At 37.2% G+C, this 22812-nt stretch overlaps 1 protein-coding gene across 1 annotated transcript; it reads left to right on the forward strand.

Moving 5' to 3' along the window:
• Positions 1 to 5462: 5462 nt before the first annotated feature.
• Positions 5463 to 22396, forward strand: LOC103044456 (zinc metalloproteinase-disintegrin-like atrolysin-A). Its single transcript, XM_049469112.1, has 19 exons — positions 5463 to 6668; positions 8880 to 8962; positions 9359 to 9435; positions 9798 to 9876; positions 10196 to 10278; positions 10365 to 10635; positions 11624 to 11695; positions 12095 to 12264; positions 13036 to 13114; positions 13231 to 13361; positions 13467 to 13647; positions 14478 to 14567; positions 15281 to 15476; positions 16975 to 17080; positions 18432 to 18588; positions 20076 to 20156; positions 20861 to 20951; positions 21167 to 21190; positions 21812 to 22396. The coding sequence occupies exons 1-19, from the start codon at positions 6608 to 6610 to the stop codon at positions 21922 to 21924; spliced, it is 2145 nt and encodes a 714-aa protein (XP_049325069.1). The 5' UTR covers positions 5463 to 6607; the 3' UTR covers positions 21925 to 22396.
• Positions 22397 to 22812: the final 416 nt, after the last annotated feature.

Here is a 22812-nt window from a genome sequence, read left to right on the forward strand (position 1 = left end):
ATTAATAATTTCTGACTCCAGCAGAAACTCTGGAAATAACAGATTTTGAAGTTTTGAGGAAAGAAAAAAAGATAAAATCATATTTTAGATAGTAAAATAAAAGGAAAAATGTGCAGGCTTACTAGTGAATAAAAATTACAGTAAATTAATTACAAAAATAACTATTTAATTATAAAATTATATGATTATATATAATTGAAATTATTATTTAATATTTGACTTTTTATATAGACTTGACTATAGACTTGATTTCAACAATAAATTAACAATATGAACGAATATGAACGATAAATGAATAAATATTAAATGAATACTTTTGCCTATTACTTAAGTGATGGTGTTTGAGGTAATAAATTGTGTTTAGATGTCAGACACTGTTTCCTCTAGGTTTTTAGTAAATATAAAAAGCAGGCAATACGACAAAAAATGGCAGGTTTAAGTTCATTTTTACTAATCTAAACTAAATAAAGCATTCAGCATCACTTATCACACTTACTATCGGTTTACAGTTTAACACCTCTTCACAAACTGGCTTTTTTCCAGCAGAATGATATGAGCTGTACAGGGCTAGGATAATAACGTTCGCTGAGCTAACTTAGCCTTAACATTAGATTGTTGTCCAAAAGTAAATTCAACTTACTGACACTCAATACTGAAACATATCATCTGTATATAATAAAACATATTGTACTGCCAAATATGTATATCTTGTTTGCATTCTATTCTAATAGCCTGTACTGTGTTTTTACATCATTGTGATGTAATGCTGGTCTGTCGTAAGTCGTGTGCAGCGTGTCAGTTTAAAACAGTGTGAAACACATGCAGTAACACAGTTAATACAGTGGGAGGAACCGGAGTGAGGAAAGTTCTCAGTTTTAAAAGAAATGACCTCATCTGGAAAAGTTTAGCTTTTTAATATTTAAAAAACGACGGAGAGATAAACGTCCTCATCGTCCAGAGATGCCGCCACAGCAGCGTTAATTTTTCAGGGATGTTATGAAGTTATGAATATTTAAAGTTCCCGTCCGTGCGGGAGGTAGGAGGTGAGGTAGGAGGTAGTAATGTAGCTCTGCTGATTTGTGTTTGGAGGCGTGTTCTCCAGGAATGATGTAATTGTGGACCTGATATAATATTGTATTTTTTCAGCAGGAACTGATCAGGTACTGAACCCTCAGCTGTGAAGAATGTTTTATTATCTCTTCCAAAGGCTGAGATCAGACTGCAGGCAAGTCACATTTGTTATACAGTGCAGGGGTACGTTTCCCCAAGGCTTCATAATGCTAAAAACTTTGTTAACTCGAACTTTATTGATTGATTGGAAACACTTGCAGAACACCTGAAGAACTGTTTCGATCTTTTCTCATGTCACGTGTAAGTTTGTTCTTTATTTAAGTTGATAAGATTGATCACTTTTGGGAAACGTTCCTCAGAACTGTTGAAAAGACTTTTCACACTGTTATTTGCAAGTGATCAGATTGGATTTGTGTGTAAAATTTAATCCAGCTTGAGCGTCCACAGCATCCAGACTGAAAATTTGATTTTAAATTTTATTTTCAAAACCACTCCAAATGTAGTTTGGACCGGATTTGCAAGATTCTCGCTGTTCAGACTACAAAAACTGAATCTGGAAACAATCCAGACCCATTTATAACAGATACAAATCCCATCAATCAAACCACTGCAGGAGATGGTCTGAGACACATTACATTTGTTTGGAGGAACTGTCTCTATGGTCTCAGGAACACTTTCTACATTCTATTTCATTTAATAATATAATATTAACTATAAGCTGTAAAACTGCCTAGAACCCACTGCTTCCATCTGCTGGAGAATCTTTTTCAGGCTGTGGATAATATAGTCATCCCTGTGGCACCATCTAGTGGCATACTAAAGCATGTGTCTGTTTATTTGATTAGTAATGTTTTTTAATATATTTTGTAATTCTTTTTGACAGTTTTGATTAAGATTACATTCTAGTCCTAATATCTGAAATCTGTGTTTGGGCCTCAGTTCATTAAGTCCATATTTTCTTTCCACATTGCAGAATTTATAGGATCTTATATATTAAAAAAGGCGGCAGCATGCAGACATGGCTGTCCAGAAACCTTTGGCTAAATGGTACAATGCAAATATGTTGCCAATACAGCTGTGTCCACAAACATTTATACTTTAAAGTACTTTAATACTAATACTAGGCTTCTATTTTTATTATTTCACCCAATTAGATGTTTGTATCTAAAGAAATGTGACCTGCAGAGATTTTTTTAATAATTTTTGCTAAAAGTTAACAAACAAACACAAATTAGAGACCACCTCATTGTCTGAATCAGTTTCTCTGGTTTTGCTATTTATAGGTATATGTCTGAGTAAAATAAACATTGTTGTTTTATTCTATAAACTATGGACAACATTTCTCCCAAATTCCAAATAGAAATGTATGTCATTAAAAGATTTTTTTTTTTTTTTTCAAAAAATGAAAAAAGGCTGAAATACAAAAAGATGCAGAGCTATCAGACCTCAAATAATGCAAAGAAAACAAGTTCATATTCATAAGGTTTTCAAAGTTCAAAAATCAATATTTGGTGGAATAACCCTGGTTTTTAATCACAGTTTTCATGCATCTTGGCATGTTCTCTTCCACCAGTCTTACACACTGCTTTTGGATAGCTAAATTCAAGCAGTTCAGCTTCTATTGATTATATTGATTATATTCCAAAATCAACGAATCATTTTTAGGTGCTCTCTTACACGCTGTATTACACTTATGCAATCACGTTATCCAGATAAGGACGAAAGTTTTGGAGTCGGATTATTGTCAATATCTCAAAATTAGGTATAATAATAATCATTATTGGGTTTTGGTGACCTAAAACACTACTGCATAGTGAAACTTAATAGTAAAAGTAATTACAATTCCAAATAATAGGTGGAATAGTAATAATAAAGATAAAAATAATGTAATTACCTACCGCACCCAAACTAATAAACCAAAATAAAGAACCACACCTTAAACGTGACTTAATAAGAATTGCTTATCATTTACTAATGAAAAACAATGTTAATGTTCATGTTAAATTTTTTTTCAGTCTGAGTTTTATAATAAAATACACTGTTAATCTATTAAAACAGAAGCTCTGATTAAGTATAAACACTTCACTTTACTGTATATGATTATTAATAGCTGAGCCACTTATCGTTTATCACCGCTGAGTAAACGAACCTGAACACTGCTGTAATCTGTGGCGCGGGAACACTCAGCTGCTTGTTTGCTGAGTAAATGAGTGGCTGGACTTTTCTCAGGACCTGTTTACTCGACCCGGAGCTCCTCAGAACTGCGGCGAGATACTGACCGACATTCTTTCTCTCCTCTGTACTAACCTACAATCAGTCAATCAATTAATCAATCAATCAACCCAAATTTACAACTTAGTCGAGCCAATACATAGAGAAGGGACTGTCAAAGAAAAACAATGAATAAATAAATAAATAAAAAGACATAATTTTAATAAGATATATTAAATATTATAAAATAAGATAAAAAAATAAGAGTTCATAAAATCATAGGTAGGAAAATCTAATTTAATTTAAAATTTAAAAACAAAAGGCAACTACAGATAAATACATAAAGTTAACTTAAGATATAAAAGAGTAAAATATAAATAAGCAATAAATAAAAACAAAACAAAAAAATAAAAGATAAAAGAAAGGTAGCCAGACAGCTAAACATAATACATTAAAACATTTCGCTAAAATAAATAAGACAAAAAACAACTCAAAACATACCAAAATCATAAAAGAAAAATCAAATCAAATCATTATTGTCTGCCTGTAGTAACTGTAGAATGATTTTAGTCCGGTATGAATCGTCAGTTTGTAGGTTCTACAGTCTGACTGTAATAAAAGTGGTGCGCTATTAATCCGTTACTAACTTTTATGAAATCATTTTTACAGTCTGGCTAAGTACTGTGTAGTGCTCTTTATCCAGTATGAATTATATTAATTACTGTGAAATGATAATGACTAAAGGATGACCTCAATGAAGAATGAATCATCTTCAGTGTGTAGTTTTACAGTCTGTAAATTAGTCTTAATCCAGTATGAATTATAATTTGTACTGTAAGATAATCAGGACGCTAGAGTTCGATATGAATCCAATATTAATTTTAAGTCTGTAATTGTTATAGTCTGTCTGTAATAACTGTAAAATGTTTTTAATCCAGTATGAAACTTTAGTTTGTAGGTTGACTGTGTAATGATTTTAATGCAGTATGAATTTTCAGTATGTAGTTTCAACAGTCAGCTAATAAAATCCCACACATCACACAGCTTCATACAAGAAGTGGTTAAATGTAATTTGTGAGCTCTGAGAGTGTGGTTGTGAGCTTCGGGTTGTGTAGACTCATAGCAGCACAAACACTGCAGTCATTCATTTAATTTAGTCAATAGAAATGAATAAAATGATTAAATAGAGTGTCAGCAAAAGTCAGCAGGTCTGTGTTTACTGTATAAACAGGGATGATATAAAGTTCCTCAGCAACATCAAAGACTCGAGGACACTTCGTCTTCTTTTCATCTTTATGAGGAATGTTTGTTCTGTGCATTTATTACTGATAAGGCTGCTGTGGTTTTATTCTTTTGGGTGTATTTTTCTTTAATGCTGACTTTGATGTTGATCAGAGTATTTTCCTTAGTGTGAAGAATAGCTGTGGTCTAAATTATGATCTGACAGTGATCCCTTTTTAATTCCTATTCTTTCTTCTCTACTTTTAATTTGATAAAATAAGTAGTTCAGCAGGCTAAGCACTGCCACTATGATCGGGAGATTGCTGATTTGAATCCCAGTCATGCAGCTTGCCATCACCTGCCAGAACCCAGAAAGAGCAAAGAGCCTTGCTCTCTCTGGGGGGGGGTAGATGGCGCTGTCTACCCTCATCACTCCTAGGGTGATGTCGATCAGCACAAGGCATCTGTGAGCTGATGTATCAGAACCAAGTCGCTGCACTTTCCTCTGAGTGCGCTAGATATATCTGTATGGGGTGGACAATCAGCTAAACCTAGCTAAAATACATAAAAAATAGGAGAAAATTTAAAATAAATGTATAAAAAATACAGAAAAAACAGTCTGTATAAGAGGAATATAATAAGTATATTTTAGAAGTATTAAATAAACAGTATTATTACAAATTGTAATTAAGGTAAAATGTTAATTGTAATATTATGATATTAATTTGAGATTGTATCACGCAGCATTTTTCATTCTACATTGCTTATTAAACATCAAACAACCACTTATAGTAAATTATCACTAAATTAATTCTATATTAGGTTTATATAGTAGGTTTATATTCAGTTCCGAAAAAAATTAAGAGACCACTTCAGTTTCTGAATCAGTTTCTCTGATTTTGCTATTTATAGGTATATGTTTGAGTAAAATTAACATTCATGTTTTATTCATTTAGAGCATTTATTTGCAGAAAATGAAAAATGGCTGAAATAACAGTTTTCATGCATCTTGCCATGTTTTCTGCTCCACCAGTCTGACACACTGATTTTGGATGACTTTATGCCTTTACTCCTGGTGCAAAAATCTAAGCAGGTCAGCTTGGTGTGATGGCTTGTGAACATCCATCTTCCTCTTGATTATATTCCAGAGTTTTTTTCTGTTTGATAAAATCAAACAAACTCATAATTTTTAAGTGGTGTAGTATACGTGATGCATGTATTCATCTTCTCTGTAAATCCCAGCCGTTTATAGCCTGCATGCCACAGCACTGGCCTGATTTTTGATTAATGATATTATAATTTCTGAATAAACATTGTGTCACCTGTACTGACTGTGATTAGAACATTTCCATCTACTTCCTCCTGTTTTACAGGAATCAGATTCAGGGAAACACAAAAGCCTTCACCTGTAATTTACAAGAAGCTAGTAAGTAAATCACAACCAGCCATAACATTAAAATCACCTGCCTGTTATTGTGTAGACAGCCCTTGTTCATCTAGCCAAATACAGCTTCAACATCCGGAAGATCTCTGCAGGTGGTTTACAGCAGACTCTTTATGTTCTGTTTGTTGTGAGGTGGAAAAAGCCTTCATTTGTTTCATTGGCTGTTTTTTCACTGCAGAGACGAACATCTGAGTAACACAGTTTGACATGGAGAGATCGTTAACTGCGAGACATGTCTATACAAACCTACATTTAATAGGGGGCACATCATTAGACTAGGAGTAATAGAATGGCCTCTTTGTCAAATTGCCCACTATCTAGGAAGTTGACTCTGTCTGCATAAATATAAAAACTTGAGTTGGAAATAATGGAAAATGTTTAAACTGCTAAAAAAAGAAACCTGAGAAACATGCTGTATACAGATTTCACAGTAACAATGTGTTATTTATAAAGTAAAAAAACTGCAGATAATTGTTACAGTATATATACATTTAAGTATTTTACTAAATATAGTAATCATTAAAAGTGATAGAAACCTGTGTACTGCAGGTAAGTTACCTGAGCGCAGGTGAGGGCGGAGGAGTTTGAGGGCAGGTGTGTATGATGGTATAAATGGTGTAGACCGAGGCGAGGCTTTCAGTCTGGATCTACAGCGTCAGGATGAAGGTGAAGGTGTTTGTATGGGTGATTCTAGCTGCTCTCAGCTCCGCACACCAATCAGGTACGAGACCTGCGTTCCTACACCTGTACACTAACTTTTACAGAACCACTGACTATGTGAAAAATATTAATCTCTTTTTTAATTACTTAATCTGATGGTTACTTACTTTTGACTGTGAAGAATTTTAAAAAGTGTACAGAACCTCCATACCAATTTATGGTTTTATACCAATGTATTGGTTCTTACATATACCATTCCATTACATTCTGCAGCAGTGTAAGGGTTCTTGGTGGTGATTTGCTTTTCATCACTTAGGTCTTTATGTTTTTGTGGTTTTGGGTTTATGTGTCTGTCATCTTGTTGTGTCCATCAGTGGTTTTGAAGGTTCTGGTGTAAGTGGTCTTGGAAGTTCTGGTGCCAGTGGTCTGGTTTTTAAGGGTTTAACACTGTATTGGGTTCAAACATTAGTCGTCTTGGGTTTGAGTGTTCAGTGCTGGGGTCTTGGGTTCTATCGTCAGTGGTCTTGGAGGTTCAAGCGTCAGTGGTCCTGGAGGTTTAAGCATAAGTGGTCTTGGAGGTTCTGGTATTAATGGTCTTGGAAGTTCAAGCATCAGGGGTCTTGGATGTTCAGGTGTCAGTGGCCTTGTGTTCAAGGGTTTAGCCCTGTGGTCTTGGATTCAAGCATTAGTCATCTTGGATTTGAGGGTTCAGTGCTGGGATCTTGGGTTCAAGTATCATTTATCTTGGAGGTTTAGGTGTCAGTGGTCTTGGGGTTAAGTGTCAGTGGTCTTGTTTTCAAGGGTTCAACACTGTGGTCTTGGGTTAAAGCGTTGGTTAACTTGGGTTTGAGGGGTCAGTGCAGGGGTCTTGGGTTCAAGCACCAGTGGTCTTGGAGGTTCTGGTGTCAGTGGTCTTGGAAGTTCAAGTATCAGTTATTTTGGAGGTTTAAGCATCAGTGGTCTTGGAGATTCAAGCTTCAGGGATCTTGGGCTCAAGCATTAGTGGTCCGTGGTTCAAGCGTCAGTGGTTTGGGTTTCAAGTGCAAGTGGTTTTGGCTTTCAAGTGTCAGTGATCTTGGAGTTTCAGGTGTCAGTGGTCTTGGGTTCAAGGGTTTAAGTATCAGTGGCCTTGGATTTGAGGGTTCATTGCTGGGGTATTGGGTTCAAGCGTCAGTAGTTTTGGGTTTGCGGGTTGAGCAGTGCAGTCTTGGGTTCATGCATCATTGGCCTGTGTTAATGGTCTATTTTTCAAATGTCCAGCACTGCAGTCTTGGGTTTCAAGTGTCAGTGGTCTTGTGTTTTAAAAGTCAGTGATCTTGGTTTCAAGTATTAGTGGTTTTAGAGGTTTAGGTGTCAATGGTCTTGGTTTTAAGGGTTTGTTGCTGGGGTGTTGAGATCAAGCAGTGGTCTTTTGTTTTAAAAGTCTGTGGCCTGTGCTCAGGTATTATTCCTGGGGGTTCAGATGTCCATGGCCTTGAGGTTAAGGGTTTAGTACTGGGGTCTTGAGTTCATGCATCAGTGGTATGGAGTTCAAGAGTTCAGGGTCTTGGGTTTGGGCTTTAGATGTCTGGGTTTCAAGTGTCAGTGGCTTGGGTTCAGATGACGGTCAGTTGTTTTTGAGGTTGATCTGTCATGGTCTTGGGTTCTGGCATCAGTGGACTGGGGTTCAGTTTTACAGTAAACACTCTGAGAGTTACTGCTGAGAGAAATCAATTATTATACTGGAATATTTAAATAAAACCTATGTATGTATGTATAGTATAATTATAAACGTGAGCTGATCACACCCTGTTATAATAATAGACACTTTGGATCAGCGTAACGTGACTGAGCTTTGATTCAGATTACATATTTACTTTTAGATAGCATGAGTGCTTGATAACGGTGTGCATTGTAGGGTTTATCTTACTGTGAAATATGTTATAAATGCAAAATTGACTGTTTTTGCTCTTAGTTTTCAAACAGATATGAGAACAAAATTCAATTAAATTAAACATTTACATTATCTCTCCTCACGTGTCCCTCAGCCTCCTGACCCACGTTTACCCAACTGTGACCCACTAACACGCACAGGTTAGGGCTGGACACTCACGTGTGTGTGTGTGTTTGTGTGTGTTTCAGGAAAAAGAAAAACATGTTTGCTTTTATCATGTTTAATAAATCAGCACTGAAAGAATAACAAACACCCACAGTACGGTACTATGAGCTATTCAGTATCCGCTATGAGTTATTTAGTATCTGTGTTTATTTGTGTGTGTGTGTGTGTGTGTAGGAGAGCTGCGTCTTGAGCTGCTAAGTGAATATGAGTTGGTTCGTCCTGTAAGACTGAACACACACCAGCAGAAACACACACAGGTAACTTACTGAACACACACAAACACACACTAACATGAAAATGAGTACCAAAGCATCCACCTAGCAGTATCATAGCAACTCTCTGGAATACCACAGCAACCATATATTGACACAGTTTCAACCGCCCAGCAACCACATGGAAACACCATAGCAACCACCTCATAACACCATATAATCAACCATATATGGGATACTTGGGAGTCACAAAGCAGCACCATAGCAACCCTCTGGAATACCACAGTAACCATATTGAAACACTAAAGCAAATATTTAAAGCATAGCAACCCTCTGGAATACTATAGCAACCACATTGAAACATTTAAAAAAGAAACACCTGAAAAACCTGCAGTTTTTCACCTGCAGTTTTGTATCACCCACATCTGTGTCTTTTCACAGTTTTCCCACACAGATACAGTGTCCTACAGGCTGGAGCTGCAGAGCAATATCATCACCATTAATTTAAGAAGAAACAGGTGAGACTATGCACTGTAAAGTAACAGTGTATCTATATTATAGGAATTACAACACTTCATAATATCGCTCTACACTGTGTTATGATGGTGTATTTTTGCACAATACCAGTATAACAGTAAATAGCAACAGTGTAACACCTTTTTTTTCTATAATAATTATATAACAGTGTATAATATCAATGTTACACAGTATAACAAACATATTACAGTGTACAATAATAGTGTGACATTGTACAATAACATCATAACATTATATAATAATGGTACACTACAGTTCAGTCTAACAACAATATATCAGCATAACAACGTCAGCACCACAGTGATGTAACACTGTAGCTGTAACTCAAATCTCTGGATTGTAGAGATCTGATCAGCTCCAGCTACACTGAGACTCACTACACCCCCAACGGCACCAGAGTAACCACCCTCCTGCAGGATCAGGTCAGTGTTTACCTGTCTGGCTACCTGTACTTTACCTGTCTGTTTATCTGTCCATTTATATGTACTTCACCTATCTATTAACCTGTAGTTTACCTGTCTGTTATCTGTCCATTTATCTGTACTTCACCTTTCTATTAACCTGTATTTTACCTGTTGTTAACCTGTATTTTACCTGACTGATAATCTGTACTTCACCTCTCTGTTTACCTGTACATTACCTGTCTGTTAACCTGTAATTTACGTGTCTGTTTACCTGTACACTAGCTGTTAGTACTCTGTATGGGATGTGTGTGGTAATAGCTGTGGTTTTGTTACTCAGGGTGAGGATCAGTGTTATTATCTGGGGTCAGTGGGAGATGAGCAGCAGTCTGTGGTCAGCATGAGCACCTGTGATGGACTCAGGTAACTGTGAAAAATCTTTATATATGAGATTATAATTTACTGTATAAATCTGTATTCTGTATAATATTGCCTCGTGTTGTGTTCAGGGGGTTCTTCAGGACAGGAGGTCAGGACTACGTGATCGAGCCACTGACGGACGGTGAGGCTGGAGATCACGCTGTGTTTAAAGCTGAATTCCTCAAAAACAAGAACCTCCTTTGTGGCGTTACAGAGAAAACAGTGGAGTCTGTACTACCAGCTTTCAACACTAAGGGGAGCCGTCGGGCTGTGCAGTTTGATAAAGGGAATTCTGATAGAGATGCTCTAATGGATGAGCAGAAGTACATCGAGATGTATCTGGTTGTCGACAACAGTGAGGTAAGAAGCAGTAAAAACAGTCAATATTTCAATATTTTCATTATTATTATAATTATGAAATACCACAGCAACCACCTAGAATAAATTAAAGCAACCATTTAGAAAATCCATGAAAAACACCTAGCAGTCAGTTTGCAACGCCATATCAACCACCCTAGGTACCAAAATATCAGTATCAAAACAGTATCAGAGCAACCTCTGGAATACCACAGCCACCGTTTATACTGTATCGACACAGTTTCAACCACCCAGTGACCACATGGAAAACACCATATCAACCATGCATTGTGCCACAACGACTAACTAGTCACACTTGAGCAATCACCCAGCAGCACCATAGCAACTCTCTGGAATACCACAGCCACCGTAAATCGATACAGTATTAACCACCCAGCAACCTCTTGAAAAAAAACACCATATCAACCACCTGTGGCACCACAGCAGCCAACTAGTAACACTTAAGCAGTCACCCAGCAGCACCATAACAACCCTCGGAAATAAAATATTAACCACATAGAAACACTATAGCAAACACTGAAAGACACCATTGGAATCACCTAACAACTACTTATTACTGCAGCTTTATATCAACCACCTGGGATACCATAGCAGCTTGTGAATAACACTATCACAACCATTTTGGAATAGTATATCAGCCACATAGCTACACTTCAACAAACATCTAAACATCTAGAAAACACCAAAGGCTCAACAAAGATACCCTAGGAACCACTCAACACAACAGCAACCATCTAGCAACCACTCTACACCTAGCAACACCACATCAACACCTGGGGAACGATAGCATCCGCCTACAGTAGGAACACTGTAGCAGTGACCTAACAATGACTTCTGAGAAACCTAGAATACCATAGTAACCATATAGGTGTCATGTGTCATTATTTTTATCACATTATTATGTTGTATACATCACGTAGAAGAGTGAACAGACTGTTACAGTGTGTGTGTTTGTGTGTGTGTGTTTCAGTTTCAGAATTTGGGCAGTGACATTAATAAAGTGAGGAAGAGGATGTTCCAGATTATTAACTTTGTTGATATGGTGGGTAACCGTGGAAACATGCTTTAATATACAACTACTACAATGATAATAATGATATTTATTATAATTAACAATAATAATAATAGTATTTTATATTTATTGTCACTTTTAAAAAAGCATATTTGACATTCTGGAATTACTTACATGCAACATGAAAACACCTTATAAAAAAATCAGCCATAACATTAAAACCCCATAAATACCTTGTAATAGATGTTTTTTTTATAAAAATGTCTGATTCTTACGTTTGGCTTCCAACACCATCAACTTCATGAACAGACTGTTCATTCGCTGCCTAATACACACTATGTACATCCACCCCAGTACAGGAGCCACAGGAACCTGATCATCAGTGCTAACTCTTGAAGAACTTTTGTCTAATCTCTGATGTTCCCTCAGGTGTATCTTCCCCTGCACACCTTCATCGCTCTAGTGGGGTTGGAGGTGTGGTCAGACAGAGACAAGATAAACGTCTCTTCCTCTGCTTCCAACACCCTGACTGCCTTCACCCAGTGGAGGATAAATCAGGCCAAGACCTTCAAACAAAACGACAACTCTCAGCTCATCACGTGAGTCTGATAATGAAGATACATCATAATAAACGTTGTAACCAACATCTGAGTGCTGTTGTCATTGGTTCAATTTCATAGTTAAAACATAAACTTCTCATAGTTCTCGTAGTCATAGTTACAACATAAACTTCTCATAGTTCTCGTAGTCATAGTTACAACATAAACTTCTCATAGTTCTCGTAGTCATAGTTACAACATAAACTTCTCATAGTTCTCGTAGTCATAGTTACAACATAAACTTCTCATAGATCTCGTAGTCATAGTTACAACATAAACTTCTAGTAGTTGCCGTAGTCATAGTTACAACATAAACTTCTAGTAGTTGCCGTAGTCATAGTTACAACATAAACTTCTAGTAGTTGCCGTAGTCGTAGTTACAAAATAAACTTTTCATAGTGCTAGTACTCATAGTTACAACATAACCTTCTCGTAGTTCTCGTAGTCATAGTTACAACATACAAAATTCTCATAGTTCTTGTAGTCATAGCTACAACATACCCTTCTTGTAGGGTATAAATTCTCTAGTATATACTAGTAGTCATAGTTACAGCATAAACTTAGTTCTCGTATTCATGGTTACAGCATACATACGTATCATGTTAATTTCATAACTATGACATATTTCATAATAAAAGCATAATTTCTGATAACAGGAAGCAGTTTGTTTAATAATTACAAAATAAAACCTTGTAAAACGTGTTTTTTAATTTGGCTTGGTAGCAGTATTATTCCTCTGTAAATGAACTCATACATCCCAGTGTGTTTCAGGTCGATGAACTTCGGTGACGTGGTGGGCTTGGCTAACGTGGGAACCCTGTGTACCCCTGACTCCTGTTCTGTAATTCGGGTAAGAATTTCTCCAACACCCTCACAATCATCTCCACCCTCCAGAACCATGACCGCTGGGTTCTAGTACAGTCTGAGTGCGGTGCTAAATACTGAGCTGCTGTTTAACTGTTACAGGATTTCTCCTCTAACGCTCTGGCGACCGGCGCGGTGCTGGCACATGAACTCGGGCATAACCTGGGCATGGAGCACGACGAGCCTACCTGCTCCTGTAGCTCCGCCCACTGCATCATGTCTGCAGAACTCAGGTACTGACTCAAAAACTGGTTGACTCTATAACACAGTGAGTGTAGTGATGATGGTGTGAGGAGTTTCTAAAGGTTTCTGAAGGTTTCTGATGTGATGTTGTGCAGTAATCCTCCCCCGGAGAAATTCAGTAACTGCAGCGTTGCGGAATATCGGGAGTTCCTGCAGACAACTTCGGCTCTGACCTGTTTACTAGATAAACCTGCTGAAGGCTCCATCATAGCTCCGCCCATCTGCGGAAACAACTTCAAAGAGGAAGGAGAGGAATGTGACTGCGGTCTGGTGGAGGTAAGGGTGGTAATATTTTTAAGCCATGCCCATTCAGCTTACAACAGTTTAGCTCCACCCTCCCAGCCTGTATCTCTTTAGTCCTGTTCACACCCACTCCCACTTCGACTGCAAGAATTAGGCCACGCCCACTTTCTCCAGCAGTATTTTTAAATGAGTGCAATTTTAGACATCCAATAAAAACACAGCTTGTTTATATATCACATGTTTAAGGAGACAAAACCAAAAGTCTGTTTAATTCAATGGGAGCTATTTGGTTTGGTTAAAACCAACTCTGGTTGGTTTGATATGGTTCATTTGAGCAGGTGTGAATACAGTAATAGCATTCAGGTTCGGACTAAAACAACTGAACCGAGCCCGCAATAGAAGATGGCCTTTGTTTCATCCAAAACCAATTTTGTACTAGTGAAGAACTCTTGTTTGTGGTGAGAACGTGATCCGGTCTCAGTCCGCGCCAACTAACAAATATACTTCTCATGTTTGAGCTAAACAGCTGTACAGGTGCAGTTTAATCTGATTTATTACCCAGATAATAATTGGAACACAGAATCTTTTTTCTGTATTTACTTTTTTGCTCTCACACCCGACAGCTCTGACCAATTAGAGGAGACAATGTGCTTGTGTGGTTTGTTGGGGCACATTTTATTGCGTTTAGATTTTTGCCTGTGTGAAAACAAACCAAACCAAAGGGAATAAACGCTGATTCAGAGCAGAGAAACCTACAGAACTACATGTGTGAAAACACCCTAAGAGCTAACACTGAATTGATTTATGTATTATATAAATATTTGTGTGTGTGTGCGTGCGTGCATGTGTGTTTGTGTGTGTAGGAGTGTACGAACCCGTGCTGTGATGCTGCCACCTGTACCTTAACTCCAGGCTCTCAGTGCTCCTCTGGAGAATGCTGCAACAACTGCAAGGTCAGAGCTCAAACACACACACACACACACACACACAAACACACACACATACACACTTCAAACACACACATACCCACTTTAAACACACACAGACACACACACACACACTTCAAACACACACATACCCACTTTAAACACACACAGACACACACACACACACACTTCAAACACACGTATAGACACACCTATACTCCTGTAACACACACATACACACCACAAACACATATAGAAACACACACTTTTCTAACAAACACATACACAGACACCACAAACACAAATATAGAAACACACACACCCCTCTAACACACAAAAACACACCTTAATATATATACATATAGAATACATATAGAAACACACGTCACTAAAATAAACACACACATCAAACACACATATAGATACACACACTCCTCTAAAACACACACACACATCACAAACATGCATATAGAAACACACACTTGACTTAAATAAACACACACACATATAGATACACACTCCTCTAAAACACACACACACACCACAAACATGCATATAGAAACACACACTCTCCTCTAACATATACACACCTCACACACTCCCCTCTCTCACACATAAAAAACACATCAGACACACATATAGAAACACCTCGCAGTATTTCAGTGCAGGAACAACATTTTTACTACATCATGACTTCAGGATACTTCACATTTTAAAACGTTCTATATTGTGGTTTGCAGTTGGTGCCGGTGGACAGTCTGTGTCGGAGTGTGATGAGCGAGTGTGATCTGCCGGAGTATTGTACAGGAGCATCTGGAGATTGTCCTGCAGACACCTACAGAGAGGACGGCCTGCCCTGCAGGAACAACAGCGGGTACTGCTACCACGGGCACTGCCCACTCAGACCGGACCAGTGCATCCAGATGTGGGGAGACAGTAAGAAAACAGTTCTTCAATACCCTTTACAGCTATTAATGGCTTCAACTCTTCTGATAAGGCTTTTCACTAGGTTAAGGAGTGTGTTTATGGGCATTTTTTGCCATTCTTCCAGAAGCATGTTTGTGAGGTCAGACACTGAGAAGGCCTACTTCATAGTCTGCACTCTAAATCATTAATTAATCCCAAAGGTTTTCTATCAAGTTAAGTTTAGAGATCTGTGCAGGCCAGTCAAGTTCTTCCACACCAAACACATCCGCTCATCCATGTCTTTCTGCCTTTGTAATGGAGTGATCCAACTTCAAACTCTTCAAACAGCATGAAATTGTCCAAAATCTTTTGATCTGCTGGAGCTAAGGGGCGGAGCCTTACTCATAAAAAACAACTCTATACCATTATCCCCCCTCCACCAAACTTTACCACTGGCACAATGCAGATAGATAGATAGATAGATAGATAGATAGATAGATAGATAGATAGATAGATAGATAGATAGATAGATAGATAGATAGATAGATAGATGTGTAGGTAAGTTAGTAGGTATGTAGGTAGGTGGGTAGGTAGGTAGATACTTTATTGATCCCAGAGAATTGGGTAATTGGGTAATGGGTAATGGGTAATTCTTGGAAGTGTTTAGGCACACCTGAGTTCAGTGATTTGGATGGAGGAGCAAATACTTTATTATATATTGTATAAAAAAATTTTATTCACTGAATGAAAAAATGATCAGGTGTTTTTATTGACCTATCCCTCTGGCTCTGGTTTGTGTTCATGGAATATGAGAACATCTAAACACTGCTGTATCTAAAGTAAGATAAGCAAAGTAATGAACTCTGTGTGGAACTTCATCATTTACAAACGATAAATGACATATTCCCATTTCTGCATACATAACAGCTGCATTTAAACTATTTCTACTGTTCCATTAAACTAAATTAGACCCTGAAACAGGAGATGTGAGATTTGTAATCAGACAGCTCGGACAGTAAATCTGATCTGGGTTTAGAGCTGCAGCTGAAGTGCTGGAAAAGAGCTGTACTCAGAGCACTCACAGCATTACTGCCCACTGTTTAAATTAGCTGCCAGTCTTTGTTCTGTATTTCACTGAACGATAGAGAGAGCGAGAGAGGGAGAGTGAGAGAGGGGCGATTAGAGGGAGAGAGAGAGAGAGAGAAAGAGAGAGACTGAAGGGTTATTCTGTATAACAGAACCAAGGCCGCAGCTCGTCCACCCACACACTGATTAAACAGAACCAAGTGATGAAGCTTCTCACACACCAGGTTTATACGCTCACTGATAGATACAGTATTATTAGAATAGTATAGTAAAAAAGTCTTGAAGTGTAGAGGCATCATAGAGGCATGTCTAGCAGTCAACAAACTCTCACCAAGAGGTACACTACCCAAAAGTATCCCCTAAGAAATGTTGGATGTTTGCTGTGAGCTGAATTAACACTGGAGCTGGTTTTAAACTCGATGTTTTGTTCTATATCTCTCAGCGGCTGAGGAGGCGCCAGAGTCGTGCTACGACCTGAATACTAAAGGCACGGATTATGCTTACTGCAGGCGCCCACTCCCACAGGAATACATTGGGTGCCCACAGAAGTAGGTTCTAAATTATACTTTGATACAATACAGTATATGAAAATATGTGGGGTAGGTGGGGTGATTTGACAACTTAGCGTAGTAGGGTATATAAGCTAGGTAGATGGTATTTATAGGGTGCTATATAAGAGGTGAGCAAAAGGCTTGTTCCTCCACCCAAACATTAGTTATTTCATAGGATTCCACAGGATTGAGATCTCCATACTTGAACCTCACAACCTCAGACCTCAGTCCCTAAATACAATTCATCACTAAAAACGTCGTTAAAGTCAATTGGGGGAACAGATACATGGCAGTTTGTCAAATTGTCCAATTGATGCACCCCCTCTTAAAGTTTATCCACTTGGCAAAATTTTAGTCCTTATAGAGTGCATTATAGGAGCATGTCAGCAATCTCTCACCAGGAGGTACACTACCCAAAACGTTACATGTGCGTTTTATCCCGATTTTAAGCCCGATCTGGTCTGGACTGGATTTCCGATTAACTGCCCAAACAAGCTGCGAATAAGCAGTCAGATGCGAGAAGGGATTTCTGACATGCCTGAAACTTTGGTTGCTTGTCTCACAGTGTGAGCAAATCTTGCGAGCCGATTTCTTAACGTCACAACCTGTTTTCCCAAAATCCATTGCAAATACATACCCATAAAAATCCTTTTTTTTGGAGTGCTGCCCTGATATGGCTTATCTTGCGCTTGGATATATAGAAAAACTTTTTTCAGGAAATAGAATTTGAAGTACTCAAAAATGCAAAGCAGGTCACGAAAAACCCCTGATATCATCCATCTACATATAATATATACGAGAAAAAACAGTATTGTAGATTGCATAGACCGTTACATACTGATACTGGATATTTAATCACTGAATACACATAGCGAGTGAACAATGCTTCAGACACTTCTACAAACATGTACATTAAAGTAGCAGCATAGCTCCAATTCCCTCTGTAAAATGGACAAATCGTAGAGTCCACGTCGTCTCAGCCACCTGCGAGTCCATGTACATGTCTTCTTCTTTTTACATAGAATTTCAGCACACAGCAGGGCACAGGTTAGCAAAGCTAAGCTCTTTCTCAACATGTTCTGCTGAATCTAGCATCTGTACACAGAAAGAGCCTTGGCTACAGGCCGTGATTGACATGCAGTGTGAGCCTCTGTGTGTGAGTGTGAGTGTGTGAGTCTGTGTGGTCAGTCTGACCGTATAGAGTGTAAGCGTATGAATCGCAGGCGTTGTTCATACGACAAACAATTAAAACATGCAGTTTGACTTTAGACACTTTACGATCACGTTCTGTACACACTGTACTATGGTTGAGAATAGTTGGTTATGTAATGGTCCGGTTGTTCTGCAGGGATGTCCTGTGTGGGACGCTGTTCTGCTCTAATGGGACGGCTGACCCGCGGGCCGGTACCGGAGTGACGCATGATGGGACGTGCAAAAGCACAGTGTTCAACTCCAGCATGGGCGACGAACTGGTGCAACCTGGGACCAAATGTGGAGACGGACTGGTGAGAAAATCCTGCAGTTTACTTTCTCAGGTTTTATCAGAATTTTCACACCTGATCAAACAGCAGATCAAACAACTGATCAAACAACTGATCTGAGAAAAACGGCCACTGTAATCTTCTTACAAAAGTTCCTCGTTATCTACCAACAACAAATAGAAGAGTACGATTACGATTCAATTTCATAGAACTTTCACAAGACTACGCCAATACCTGCACATTTAACACACACACTATTAAACAATGGCAGTGAGTGAGCATGCGTTTCCTTCACTTAATGCCCCTTGGTTAAAAATATATACTTAATTGTACTTAAAACATATTGATAAATGTCTAAGTATGCTATGAATATACTAATAGATTTATGTACTTACTTAACATATATTAAAAGTATGTTAATATTATGCTTTCATCAAATGTCTAAAAAAATAAACTTTGATAATACTTTTTAAAAAGTACAATATAGTGTATTTAAAAAAATAGACTACTACTATGAAGTACACTATTAGTTTAATGTAATTCAGTATACTTCTAAAATACTTATTTCCAAATATACTTTTGTACATTTTAAGCTTTTGAACAAGTTTATTAAAAACAACTTTTACAGTAACTTACTTAAAGTACAATGTATAATGTAACTTTTTAGAAAGTAAATTAAATTACTACATTGGTAAATTTATATATATATATATATAAAAAAATTTACCAATGTAGTAATTTAATTTACTTTCTAAAAAGTTACATGATAAACAATTAATCTGTATATATAGGTATTACATTAATAGAACAGTTAAAATGTATTTCATTGCTCTGTAATTATAATTAGGAAAAGATAAATCTAAGTAAATTATAGGACACAATGTTAAATAACATTTAAATGTCAAATAAAAAAAGTAAAATAAATTTGTAACCCGCTAAAAATTGTAGTACAGTATATTAAAATAGATTTTTATATCCAGCGGTATGTACTAGAAGTGTGCTACTTACAAAAGACATAAACAAGTAGCATATTTGTAATCTAATGTAAATATATGTAACATCAATTCTGGTGTATACCTGGTGTGTAATAGTGATACAGTTGTAATACTCATTAAATGTCTTATAATTATGGAGTTACATACATGAAGTAATATGTTTAAATGTTACTTAAGTATATTTAAATTAGTTTCATTTTAGTACAGTTAAGTACACTTAGCACAGTTTAAGTAAGACTTTTGTACTATTTTTATACAATTAGTCTAATAAGTACAAAAACAGTTCTTTCATTTTAGCACTCTTTAAATATACTGATTAATAATGTGGCTACAAGAACTTTAGTGCACTATAGCATAGTAATGCTTAGTATACTTTAATCTACTATTTTTCACTAGGGGCCTTTTTCTAGTTAATATTATTATTATAATTACTAAAGTATCTTTAAATGTAAAGAGAAATAGAAATAGAAGATGATGACTGTGTGTTAATGTTTACTGATGTGTTTGTGTGTGCAGGTCTGCAGTAATGGTGCGTGTGTGGAGCTGGAGGAAGCCTATGGAGAACCCAACTGTTCTAAAGCATGCACAGGAAACTCAGTAAGCTCTAATTACGCTACTACCAACTTTACCCATACCTTTAACGATCTTTAAGCACTGAGGGTCCTGTTTTAGTGATCTACAGGCAAGCTGTCATCTGTGCACTGTGCAGCTTGATTTAGGGCAGGTCAGTTTGTCTTTGCTATCGTAACAACGGGAAAAGTACACCTTACGTGGCTCAAAACACACAAAAGGCATGTACTAATTCTCTTAATTAATCATGGGTGTGATTTGGGCTTAACGTGAAATAAACCAATCAGCGTGTCACTTGCTCATCATTCCCTTTAAGAGCCAGGTGCACTCTGACTTTGGCAGATTGCTATTTTAACAGAGCAGCAGCCCGGACATGTCCAACTGTAAAGGAGCAAATTTGTTTTGTTCTGTATTACATTTATTATTAATGTAAACGTTGGGTTTGTGCATCGTTACTAAGATAGCAATGACTGTTGACGTCTGTCTAGGTTGTATTCAGTCAGCGGTGCACCTGTGTTTTCCGTTGCCAAGATAACAATACTCCAGAAATTGACTTGAAAACACCTCATTTCCAGATCACCACGCCCATCAGTATAGATATATTCAGAAGCACTGTTGCTACTTAAATTAAATTAATAATCTGATTAACATGCTTTTATAAAGCTGCACTACAGCTGCTATCAGACTCTATGGATCTTTTGAGTTTTGTAAATCAGTGTTTTTGATTACAGGTGTGTAATAATATAGGAGAATGCCAGTGCACACCAGGATGGGTACCACCTGACTGTACCACACGCTACACAGACCACATCACCTATAACAGTGAGTCTACACACTATAAATACATATATATATATATAAATATATATATATATATATATATAAACATAATGCATTACATTATATACAGTATCTAAACGAAAAAAACATTTTGAGTTTGCAAAAAAATGGCTCATGATCTAAAGCCAAATTTAAGAGTGATTAGTAAAAGAAAAGAGAACTGTAATGTAAGTAATGTGTAAAATGGTATGTTACAGGTGGAGCAGAGAGGCTAAGCAAAGGTAAGATCAATTGCTTCAATTGTTTTATTATTAATAAATTCATATTAATTATTGACTGCTTTATATATTTCAGTGTATATTAAATCTTATATTAATTTATGAGCTATATCTAATAAGACTGTGGTCACTTTTTAGCATTAGTTTTGCAGATCTGCTTTTTCCTGGCTATGCTAAATCTTTAGCTCGGTAGCTAGCAGGTCCTAAAATGTTATTTGGTATTAACACCAAGCTAAAAAATGATATGTATTATAACTAATTACAGTATATAAGATACAGTGGTGAACTTTTTCTTTTCATCTCTATACATCTCTGATGACAATGTATTTTCTAAATTTAGATTTGATTAAAAGTTCACGTTGAAATGCATTTTTAAGATGTCACATCAACTTCAAATTTCAACCAAAAGCTCTGATGCTTTTTAGCGACACAGTTCTACGGTCTGAGGGAGTTCATCTATTTATTTTATATCACTACTTTTGCTCTTCTAGTATTTTGATTGCTTTACCGTGTAATTTTAATGTTTTTTGAATGGGTTCATGTTCCTCTGTTGGTTTTATTTTAAGTTAATAAGCTCGTAAGTAAAAATACAGAGACACTGACGTGCTTAACTACCCCCCTCAGATTCGTACATTGCACTGGCGGCCTGTCTGGCGATAATTCTCAGTGTTCTGGCTCTGGTTGTTCTCATCGCCGCAGTCTGGAGAATAAAGAAGACCAACTCAACACCCTCATAGATTTTACTATACATACAGCTAGAAGTGTTGGGATAACTTATGATTTATTTATTCGTCTTACAAAATCAAGGGTATTAAGAGTTTATCCTGCTTTTGTTAGAGTAACTGCCACTACTGATGGCGGCACTGTGGCTTAGTGGTTAGCACATTCGCCTCCCAGCACTGAGGTCTTGGGTATAAGTCCCTATCTGGGTGGGGTTTCCATGTTCTCCCTGTGTCTTTGTGGGTTTCCTCCGGAGACTCCGGTTTCCTCTCATAAATATGCAGATTTGGTAAAATTAGACACTCTAAATTGCCCAGAAAAATGTAATACCCTAAATTGATCTGGTGTGACTGTGCCCAAGTGTTAATTGGCACTCTGTACTTGGTAAATGCTGTAGTGCCTGATGCAGTGCTCCAGGTGGACAGTCGTTTCTGGTTGAGAGTACGCTGTGCGCTCTTGGCTGCCGCTTCTCACCGGTGTGTAAAAACATGTAAAATTGTAAAGCATCCTTGGGTTTCTAGAAAGGCGCTATCTAAGTTGAACTTCATTCATTCTACTGTCCAACTCATTCTATCCAAAAGTAATGGATGGAACTTCATTATTCCAAAATAGGGCTGTTTTATTTAGAAAGACCAGAAAATCAGAAAGAGTGAGATACAAGAGAGAGAGAGACAGAGAGAAACAGAAAGAGACTTCAGGAGTTAAATATAAAAAATGTAGTGTGGATGAATGTTTAGAAGTAGACCCTGACTTTAGAGCACCTCATGTTTACATGTTAACCAGCTCAATACTGGTGCTTTATACCCCGTTAGCCCGATTCAGTTGGCAATACTTTACTTCTACAGGGACTAGACAAGCTATGTATGCATTTGCACACATACTGTTAATTACCTTACACATGTTGA

The sequence above is a fragment of the Astyanax mexicanus genome, chromosome 20 (genome assembly GCF_023375975.1).
Source record: "Astyanax mexicanus isolate ESR-SI-001 chromosome 20, AstMex3_surface, whole genome shotgun sequence".
NCBI lineage: Eukaryota > Metazoa > Chordata > Actinopteri > Characiformes > Acestrorhamphidae > Astyanax > Astyanax mexicanus.